The sequence below is a fragment of the Podarcis melisellensis genome (genome assembly GCF_964234715.1).
Source record: "Podarcis melisellensis genome assembly, chromosome: 4".
Classification (NCBI taxonomy): domain Eukaryota; kingdom Metazoa; phylum Chordata; class Lepidosauria; order Squamata; family Lacertidae; genus Podarcis; species Podarcis melisellensis.
In genome coordinates, this window is record NC_138531.1 from 12,358,565 (window position 1) to 12,370,114 (window position 11,550).

Consider the following 11,550-nt stretch of genomic DNA (forward strand, 5'->3'; position numbering starts at 1 on the left):
CCAAGCAACGAGAGCTCACCCCGTTGCAGGGATTCGAACTGCTGACCTTCTGATTGGTAAGCCCTAGGCTCTGTGGTTTAGATCACAGCGCCACCCGCGTCCCTTCATCTTGCCATAGAATTGCACCCTAATTGCCCTGCAAAAATCTAGGTTGGCTAGATATATGTGGCAAAGCATGCAACTTTGTACACAGCAGAATCAACAGCTAAACCTGCTAGCAGAAACTGTAAGAATAGATTAGATGCAGCCAGAATACAGGATGGGGAATCTGTGGATGTTGTTTGATTCCAAATGAATCAGTCAGCATGACCAACAGTCAGGACTGATGAGAGTTGGGAGTCCAATAACTTTAATTTAGGCATGTTGTATGCCAGATGTTATGTTAAACCAGGAATATTCTGTCTGTTGAGTGGGCATATTCTTGGATGGAGAATGTTGTGTTTAATTAAATCAGCGTTTTCTAAAACCATTCTTTTCTGTTCTTTTTAAAATGAAACTCCAGATAGTATTTTATATACAATAATTTTGTTTTCTTTTATGCTAAATTGCAGGCACTGGAGAATGTTACAACCCTGGAATTTGTGTTCCTACACTTGCAAAAATAAGTGGATAAATAAATATGCCAAGCAAGTTATAAAAATTGTCTTTGCATGTGAGCAGGAGAAGGAAATGCTTAGAACTGGCCTTGGAAGAAATCTGAAGTATGTGGCAACTCATCTTGCCCTCAGCTTGTGTAAACTGAAGGGGAATGTGTACAGGCACCATGATGGAGGATATATGAAACTGTTTTGGAAACATCAGCCAAGCTGACCTTTCGAGAGGGGAAAACAGATTAATCTGAGATACAGTGAGATCTTGGTGCATCAAAAATTGCCAGTGGATTATTGGGAAGCCTGCACTATTAAGAAATTCAGTACCATTCACAATATGACATCCATTTCATGGTTTAATTCAGAGATCTTTCTGAGAGTACAGTGCAATTAACACACATGCTTTAAAGAAATGCAAATAGCAGCTACTGGGGGACCCACAAGGAACGGAACTGCAAGAGGTAGGGATTAACCCTTTTCTCCCATGCTACAATGCTGATGACACCCCTCTTTCCCAACACTGCTATTCACACTGGAGAGGAAGCTTCCATTGGCATTAATGGGAACATTCCCACTAATGCAAAGAGCAGATTTGGAAGATCACTTTTGATTATGAGGAAGAAGAAGAAGAGGAGTTTGGATTTGATATCCCGCCTTTCACTCCCTTTAAGGAGTCTCAAAGCGGTTAACATTCTCCTTTCCCTTCCTCCCCCACAACAAACACTCTGTGAGGTGAGTGGGGCTGAGAGACTTCAGAGAAGTGTGACTGGCCCAAGGTCACCCAGCAGCTGCATGTGGAGGAGCGGAGACGCGAACCCGGTCCCCCAGATTAGGAGACTACCGCTCTTAACCACTACACCACACTGGCTCTCTATGAGCACAGCAAAGAGCTAAAGCAGTTATGGTCAATTAATTGAAATAATGCAATTGCCGCTGCAACACATTCTTCATGGCTTTAAGGCTATTTGGTTACTACAGCTGGGGCAGAATACAGTGGCTGGACTGATGGGCAGGGGTCTCCGGAAATAAAGTTCCGTATACCAGGTCAGATATGTGTTGCCTTCTTCCTAACTCCCTGCTGCAATTTCTGAAAGCAATGAAATATGGATTTGTTTGACTAGGTATATCAGCCATCTCAGCTAATATATTGCAGGAGTGGATTGTTTTATAAATTATTTTAAGACTTGCTGATCCTGTGGGATAGGTCAAAAATTCATTTTAAGGTACAACTAAGGTGGAAACATATTTTAAAAAAACACTGTGAAAAAGCTATATTTAAAAAAGAAAAATTTTGAAAAATATATTGAATTTGCCATAAGCTCATTATTGCCATCTAGTGTCACATTTGTATAATGCACCTAAAACATTATATTTGCAGGTGTACAGCTGGGTCCAAGTTAGAAGACAAATTGATTCATAAAAGAGTATAGCATGACGTCTACATTTACACATTACCATAAAATAGCATTAATTATTTTTGTAAACGTTTCCCTACATCGTCCTTATTCTGAAGCATCCCTTTTCTGATTTCCTCATGTAGCTTTCAAGTCTGTCAATGCAAGACAACGGATTGTGGAAATGTCATTGTGTTAAAAATATTTATAATTAGTTCAGCACAGCATGTGTATCCAAGTCAACAACAGGCTGAGCGGACTCATTCTAGTTTTGTCCCCATCCTTCTCCCTTCTCCCATTCTTCTCCCTGCTGAGTTCTGCAAAGGCCACACTGAGACTGAGGAGACGACAGCTGAAAACCAGTGCCAGGCCCTGCACTGGTTGTAGGTGTGCAGAGGAGGGCAACCAAGATGGTCTAGGGTCTGGAAACCATGCCTTATGGGGAGTTGGGGAAAGAGGAAACTGAGAGGAGATATGATAGTCATCTTCAAACATCTCAAGGGCTTAATGCACATGGAGGATGGAGCAACCTTGTTTTCTCCTGCTCCCAAGGGTAGGAGCCAAACCAATGGATTCAAGTTACAAGGAAGGAGATTCTGACTAAATATCAGGAAAAACCTTCTGACAGGAAGAGCTATTTGGCCGTGGACCAGACTCCCTTGGGAGGCTGTGGGTTCTCCTTCCTTGAAGGTTTTTAAGCAGAGGTTGGATGGCCATCTGTCATGGACACTTTAGTTGAGATTCCTGCATTGCAAGGGGTTGAACTGGATGACCTTTGGGGTCCCTTCCAACTCTACAGGTGGTCACTGACAGAGGACCAAATGAGGTTAGTGGGGCATAGCCTCACTCTCCCAAATGGGTCATTCTCCACTGCATGGGCGAGACTAAGATTTCTGCCCATCCCTTTGGCACAAGGTTTACGATCAACACTGTAAACCTCTTAGACCTTTAAAAAACGTTTAATGGCATGTAAACTGCTGAAACAATAAAATAAAACTGAAAGGAGGAGAGACTGAGCGGAATTATGTGGCGGGGAGAGCCGAGAGAAGGGAGCCTATCGCAAAACAGAAGCAGATTGTTACACAGAAGAGAAGCAAGCAGGCATAAAATGGGCAGAGAAACAAGAGGCATTTGGAGTGAAAAAGTAAGGCTGGGGAGGAGCACGTAGTTGACTTGTCAAGCACACAGCTATATGGAGACAGAGAGTCTTGTTCCAGTTGTCCAAAATTGGATAACCTCATGGTTCGATTACTTCATTTATGCCTGGGGCTGGCTTTGCAAACTGTCCATTGGTCTAAAGCAGATTTTTGTTAGGTGGGTGCTATTTTGTATTAATTTTAATTTGATTTTTTTAAAAAACTATTTAAACTTTGGGTTGTCTTTGTATTTTTCATAGTGTATGTAAGTCACCTGGGAACAGAGTCATGAGGGCAGAATATAAATGCAGTATCTCCATCCATCCATCCACCCACCCACCCACTAATTTGGACTCCAGTGACAATTTCACCCCATTTAATTTAAAGAAAAAATCAAACACACCTAAAAAAATGCAGTTTTGTACATGCAGATTAAAGCCACCTTTGTCAAAAACAGTATACAAAGCTACTGAACTATTCAAAAGTGTCAAACCAAAATATATTAATTTCAAACTTTTGATGTCATCAGTAAAGTTTCACACGCCTGACTTTAGGTATGGCACCAAGTAGAAACACACAGTTCTGTAAATGGATAGTGTACATAACCGAATGCATTTTGTTTAATTCACTACTGTAGTTTATCCAGTTCTGGTCCATGTCATTAATCAAACAGATTCTGCAGAGCATATACATGAATCAAAAGGCAGAAGTAAGGAAGACAGCTGCCAACCTGTTTCTGAAATCAATGAGTATTTTTTTCCTGTCACAGGCTCTGAGGCATTTCTAGATCTTGATATATTACTCCTGCCCACACCAAGGACTCAGCTATACAGCTGCAAATAAAATGTTTTAAGTGTGTTTTAAGTGCAATATACAATGTGACACTTAATGGCACTGGTGAGCCTTATGGAAAATTCAATATATTTTTAAAAACACTTTTAAAAGCAGGTTTTTATATGTGTGTAGATTCCAACCAACACTTCTGTAGCAGTTCTTTGACATGGTTATAGAAACAAAGTGACAGCAAGATCTTATTTTAGGACCAAGAAATACTTCTGTGAAATTAGAAATTAAGGTTGATTCCAGATAACCCACTTTTTGAGCATTCATCCTGATTTCTTTGCACAAAGTTTGGGAGAGGGTAGACAATGTTGGCTCTTTTAAGTCAGCATGAATTCTGATTTGTTTGTGGGAAGTAGGAAATTTATGAAAAAGACAGTTAAGAATGAAAATTGTGGCCTTCTTAGATCACTAGGTAGGGCTTGAACAATGTTCAGTACATTTATTATCTTCCTGCCTCTACATAATTCCTTAATTATTATTCTGATTGTTACAGTTGGTCTACGATGACAGGTTGGCATTCCATCATTAGAAGCAGAGGGCAAATCAAGTGAATGTATTTCTCCATTTCTGCTCCTCTCGGCTATCGAGCTTCTTATTTCTTGGTGCAGAAGGAATTCGTTGCACAGGGAGCAAAAAACAGACACTCGGAGGAAACTAGGATTAAAGTGTTTCACTCACATCAATGAGCTACATGGAAGAACAATGGCTTGCTTACATTCCTGTGGGAGAAATCTTCCCAGGTGGATGGTGAGAGCTATATGACTGATTCATCACCTTTCCTCCATGAAACATTACCTGGCAAACCTTAAACACCCATAACAGCGAAACTGGACAGGCTGTGAGCAGTTTCTGCTGCAAAGGGTGGGACAGGAGACAACTAGACACAAACATATAGAGCTGCACTATGTTGTACAGGAGTCAACGCAGGGCAGAGTTCCTCCCTTTCCAGACCGTAGTGCAAGCATTTGTTTCTCTGTCTCCCTGCAAATATGGAAATGGATCTCCGTGGAACTTCAGAGTTGCTCCAGTAGTTGAGGAGTGTCGTCTTTTGTCATCCAGCTCCCTTTGTAGCCAACTAATTTGCTGCCTTCTCATTTCCAACCATGAAGAGGATCAGAGGGGATGCAAATCACTGACAGGTACACAAACCTTCTGACGTTCAAAACAACCAAGAGAAAGTTGGGGAATGTTAAACGATGCATGATTTATAACGCAGGATTTCCATGCCAATTACAGCATCATGCAACAAATCCCATGCAAAATCATGTGCTGACTTGGCTATTATGGGATTGTGAGAATGCAGAAAATGCACAAACTCAGCAGAGGTAGTGAAGGAGCCATTAGTAGTATTCCCTTGTGTGTGAGAGTTAAGGAGGGACCTCTTGTTCCAAGTCTGTGCTTGCTACCTGCAGTTACTTTAAATGCTTGTTTTTTAAAATCAACTTCATCTTTTAAAAAAAGGGGGGTTGGTTAGTCAGAATGCACCTTTTTAATCACATATTTTTTTAAAAAAAACCAGAGCCAATCTAACCAATAAAATCTGAATACAGAACCCAGGCCTGTAGCCAGAGGGAAGCTGGGGGGGGGACCCTCCCCATAATACTCTCTGCTCCCCCCTTTTTTTACAAATAATTTAAAATTTAGGAAATCCCCTTCCCCTGCCTTTAAAAGGTCCTGGTGAGAACATAAAAGGAAGAGAAGGACCGAGAGAATGGGCAGACAAGGAAATGAAAGGAGTTAAGGGAAGCTGAGGAAGAGAAAAGGGGGAAGGTGGGAAAGCAACCAGAGGGTGGGTTGGTGGAAGGAGGAAATCAAAGAGGTGAAGAATGGAAGGAAAAGCAGGAGGAGGAGGAGGCTGTACTCTGGCAACCCCAGAAATAGTTGCCCTCTTACCTGCAACAGGTAACGGTAGCAATGATATTCATTATCATCATTAATATAGCCTTAATGAATCTTAAGTAATACATTAATGTGTAAACTGCCTCTCTGCTTTTCTGGCTCTCCCCCATTCCTCAAACTTGGAGGCTGGCTACAGGCCTGGGTAGATCCTATTTCTGCAGATGCTCCTATAGTGCACAGAACCCTAAATTTGGGGGTTCATTAAAGATGGAGGCTCAACACAAATACCCAACTTCCCCACCCCCAACCACCAGCAGTTTCCACATGGACTTGTTCTAATTTCAGGCTTCTGAGAGCCTCCTTGCTCTTGGGGTTAAGGTGTGTGAAGGTCTCTTGAGCAGGGAGGGAGGGATCTGCCCGTTTGGGGTTGTTTTGGTTTCTCATTTTTCCAATCTTAAATTCAGTTACCCATATTTGTGATTAGGGATGGTGGGGTCCTTACGAAAATTATCTCTCCCATTGTGATTTTCTCCTAAAAAAAAAATTGTGCAGGTTTGACAAAAATGCACATTCTTGCAAGCATCACAATGGATTTTATACGTTTTTTTCGCTCATATATGCACTTATGTGCACACTTTAATACAGTGATTTTACTGCATATTGCTCGGCTGTGCATATCACTTGCATTGCAAAGTTCAGAAAAGTGCAAATTTCAAAGGTTGGTCATGTTTCAGCTCTTGTATTGTTTTAGAAAGTGCAAATTTGGTGAGTTCACTTTTAACTGAAATATGAATTTAATTTTTCCTCCATTCCAACTCTTGAGGGAATGGGAGGAAGGAGAAGAATTGAGGAAAAGACATCCCACCCTCTCCATCCATGTCTGTCGAGTATTTAGGCATGCAGCAGCAGGTGTCCTCTCTCTTTCTCTCTGGATGCATTATATCCTTGGGGAACAAAACCATGAGAACATTTCACAGAGCTAACCACCCTGATTATATTGCACTTAACTGCATCCCCAGAAGTTTTCTTCCTATAGCAAAATAACATGATCATGTCGTTTTTGAAACTTCTCTAAGACAAACCCACCCTCTTTTCTCTCTCCCACCCTCATGAAGTCTCACAATGGTTGCTATGAACGCAACTGCCTTTGAAAATGCAACCAACCAGACCAGCGCGCTGCCAAGCTACGCTGCAGTTGCTGTTGAAAACTGCACGGACGACGTGCACGGACTCAGAAAATCCTACCTGCCACCCTTGTATGGCATGATCTTCTCGGTGGGATTCCCAGGCAACATCATGGCGATTTGCGTGTACACGTTCAAGATGAGGCCCTGGAAAAGCAGCACCATTATCATGTTCAACTTGGCCTGCACAGACCTCCTGTACTTATCCAGCCTTCCTTTCTTGATTCACTACTACGCCAATGGAGAGCATTGGGTCTTTGGAGACTTCATGTGCAAGTTCATCCGCTTTGGTTTCCACTTCAACTTGTACAGCAGCATCCTCTTCCTGACCTGCTTCAGCATCTTCCGATACATTGCAATTGTCCACCCAATACAGTCTTTTTCTGTTCGGAAAAAGGCGTGGGCTGTTGCGGCCTGCGTTGCATCTTGGGTAATTTCGCTGCTGGCCATGGGTCCTCTCAACTTTTTGTTTACTTCGACCATGGAGGAGAACAAATCTCTTTGCCTCGACCTTACCAGTTCTGAAAACGTGGATGTTATCCGGTGGTACAACTGGTTTTTAACTGGCCTGGCCTTCTACTTGCCATTAATAACGGTGACTCTTTGCTACACTGTGATCATCTATACCTTGGCTACAGGGCCCCACACTCAAAACCCTTATAAGCAGAAGGCTCGTAGACTTGCATTTTTCCTCCTGGTAGTCTTTTATGTGTGCTTTCTACCTTTCCATATTTTTAGGGTTGTTCGGATTGAACTAAGGTTGTACCGAGTCAGCTGCGATATTGAAAACCATATCCATGCTGCCTACATTCTATCCAGGCCACTGGCTGCCCTGAACACCTGTGGGAACTTGTTACTTTACGCCATAATCAGCGATAATTTCCAGCAAGCCGTTCAGTCTCTTCTGAGATGCAAGTTGAGCCACTTAATGCAACAGACAGGGGGTAGCAGTGACTTCAATAGATCTGGAATATTAAAATTGTGAACGGATGCATTTCTCTTCAGAACCTCTGGTACCGGTTGTCTCCTAAAACAGTTGGAAAGAGGCTGCACACAGCTGCCAAGTCTTAAGAGTGGCTTTTATCAGGGGTGTGGAACCAACCTATCTCCCTCCTGATGTTGTTGAACTACAACTCCCATCATCTCTGACCACTGCTCATGCTGGCTGGGGTTGATGAGAATTAGAGTCGAGCAACATCTAGAGCATCGCAGGTTCTCCATCTCTGGCTCACATGAACCTGATGAGTAAAGCAGCCTCATGGGATATAGGCTCTTCCATGTGTCTTTGGAAAGGCGTGGCAAACGCAGAGCCCTTAATTCAGTTGTATAGAATGGTTGCTTGGGTGGCCCAAGGTTGTCTCTGGGCACATTTTGCTGTGTGTCTCTTATCGCTTGCTAAGCAGCCTAACAGTAGCGCATTAAATCAGCAAGAGCTAACTGGGATGCTATTTTCATTTGTGTCTGCTGCTTCTTTTCTTTTTGCAAAAGTACCCTGGGCATCCAGTGGAGATCAGAAACTCCGGATCATATCCCTGCTAAGCTGCCTCTGGGTGCCTTCTTCAACACTGCAGGAAGCATTACCTTTTTTTTTTTGCAAGGCATTTCTATAGCTAAGACACGTGGTCCAAGAATGTTGGCAGCCCAGGTAATAGTAATAGTAGTAGTAGTAATAAATTTTATTTATACCCTGCCCTCAGGGTGGCTAACACCAATAAAATCACAGTCAAAACGTAATAGGGGGGAAAGAGAAAGGGGGGGAAAGCAATTTAAAATACAGGTTAAAATGCAATTTAAAATGCAGCCTCATTTTAAAAGTCAAAACCATAAGGGAAGGGAAACATAAGGGTCAGACCGAGTCCAAACCAAAGGCCAGCTCTGTCTTGCAGGCTCTGAGGAAAGATGTCAAGTCTCTTGTGACAGAGCATTCCACCATATCGGGGCCAGTACTGAAAAGGCCCTGGCCCTAGTTGAGACCAATCTAACCACCTTGCGACCTGGGACCTCCAAAATGTTGTCATTTGTGGACCTTAAGGTCCTCTGCGGGGCATACCAGGAGAGGCGGTCCCGTAGGTACGTGGGTCCTAGGCCATAGTTCCATAGTTTGCACATACGGATGGGGCAGGCACTGCTCAGACCTTAGAACAGAAAGTGCAGTGACCAAAGGCAATGTAAAAATGCAAAATCAATGAGTGCTGTGCATTAGGAAGCACCAAGTGCTGCCAATAGAGTGTAATGTTTTTGTTGGCATCCATTTGTCTCAATAGACAATGGAGTTCATTTCCAGAGTAAAGTCAAACCACTGAGTGACCTCCCCGGGGCACAAGCGCAGGCAGCATGTAGTGACCTGAAGGCACAACACTTAAGCAGAGTTGTCTGGATATCACAGGGTTGCCATATTTCAAAAAGTGAAAATCCGGACACACACAAAAATGAAGTTCTTTACCTACTTTTTAGGAGAATTGCCAAAAAAACAGCACTTCCAATATGGGCTGCCATATGCCTGGGTTTCCCCAGGACATTTTAGCCACTTTCTGAAATTTCCACCCAGGCGCCATTTTGAACAGGCGAATCCTGGCTATGCCCGGGAAATTCCGGATGTATGGCAGCCCTAGGATATCACTCACCAAAGAGCTCGAGGGAGAAAAAGAAATAAATGTGTGAGCTGGACAGCACACAGGCATGATATCTCTAGTGTCTCTCAGAAAAGATTTATGGGATTAGTGTACAAAGAATGCAGTTGGGAATATTAGTGTGGAAAAGCATCGCCTAGTCATGCCATGAAAAACGGTGGAGATGACTTGGGATGCAGGTATATATCCTTTTCCATTCCTGCCCTGTTTTTCTCCCATTGTTTCTGTTCTGCTCTTGTTTGTCTCGCAGCCCCCATGATGGCAAAATTACATAACTTGCATAATTGATTGCATAATTTACCTAAGTTGTGTTGCCTTTGACTCGAAATGAATGAGGTGGAAACATGATGCAGATGGTGTGGAAATATAATCAATTACATATCGATTGTGGCCTGAAAGCAGCAACATCAGCGAATATTATTTTCTGGATTGATTTCCATTTCTAATGTGAAATAAGCAGGCGTCTGCAATTTTCACTCCTGTTTCTGTTTTCACCAGAATTCTCTGACATCCCTAGCAGATAAGTGTGGGTTGTTACCATGCTATCTCAGTACACACGTCTCCATACTTTTTCTGCAAACTCCTTCTCCAAATCCAGGCAAAACTCCCTTCTGGACCATGAGCGACCGGGGATGGGATTTAGTTGAACTGTTGGGATCATGTTTCCTTGCCATGACCATGCTCTGTTCTGACAGGGGACGCAGAGCTGGGCAGCGAAAGGTGAGTGAGCCAAAATGCCAAGACAAGACTACTTCACGCAAAAGGTGGTTGCCTGAACATTGCTAGGAATGTGACAGTTACATTAAACCCCAAATCTCTCCACTGAGCTGAAAACATTTCCTTTTAATTCAGTGAGCAGGAAGCATCAATGTGCAGCTTGCAGTGATTATCACATACAGTAAATTCTAGTGTGCACCACCTACTAGGAGGTTAGAATTGGCGCTGTAGTCTAAACCACTGAGCCTCTTGGGCTTGCTGATCAGAAGGTTGGTGGTTCGAATCCCCACGATGGGGTGAGCTCCCATTGCTCTGTCCCAGCTCCTGCCAACCTAGCAGTTTGGAAGCACGCTAGTGCAAGTAGATAAATAGGTACTGCTGCGGCGGAAAGGTAAACAGCGTTTACATGTGCTCTTGCTTCTGTCACGATGTCCCATTGCACCAGAAGCTGTTTAGTCATGCTGGCCACATGACCTGGAAAGCTGTCTGTGGACAAACGCCAGCTCCTTCGGCCTGAAAGTGAGATGAGTGCCACAGCCCCATAGTCGCCTTTGTCTGGACTTAACCATCCTTTACATTTACCTTGTTTTTTACCACTTACTAAATGTTCCCTATGTGCTAGACAAATCAGAGGCACCCCGCAAGAAATATGTCATTTCCTTGAGGGTTTTTTACCTCACATTATTTCACCTTCACTCCTTACCTGGCTGCACTAGACACGGCCTGGTCATGGCAACACTGCCTCAGAGCCTGCTCACACTTCGCAGTGGAATTTGCTGCCAATGTCTCACCTTATTTACAGTCCTAAAGCAATGTTCAAATCCCTCATGCATGTGAGGGAGAGTTGCTGTAAGCTGTCAAGAGAGGCTGGGGAAATCCAGCCAGGTGGGCGGGGTATAAATAACAAAATGATGATGATGGTGATGACGACAAGCACATTGGCTCATCAGCCCCATTGCCCTCTGCAAGGTGGAGGACCGAACATTTGCAGAAGGGAGGCTGCTGCCATTTTAGAGGGTTAAACTTATTTTTTGCAAATTTATTTGGCTGTGAGGAATTCAAATCTGCCATTATTTTTGTGATTGGACAACAGTTAGTTTAGCTAGGTTTGATGAAGAAGCACTCCAGACTTTTGCCTTCCCACTCCATGGAAGCCTACAAGGATGGGATATTCTTTGCCTCACCCAATGCAATCGTGTGGGAGAGAATCCTTCAAG

At 43.2% G+C, this 11,550-nt stretch overlaps 1 protein-coding gene across 1 annotated transcript; it reads left to right on the forward strand.

The window, feature by feature from the left end:
* Positions 1–4,442: 4,442 nt before the first annotated feature.
* On the forward strand, positions 4,443–7,972 carry LOC309368127 (2-oxoglutarate receptor 1-like). Its single transcript, XM_081907930.1, has 2 exons — positions 4,443–5,102; positions 6,918–7,972. Exons 1-2 carry the CDS (start codon positions 5,086–5,088, stop codon positions 7,969–7,971), a joined length of 1,071 nt encoding a protein of 356 aa, XP_081764056.1. The 5' UTR covers positions 4,443–5,085; the 3' UTR covers position 7,972.
* Positions 7,973–11,550: the final 3,578 nt, after the last annotated feature.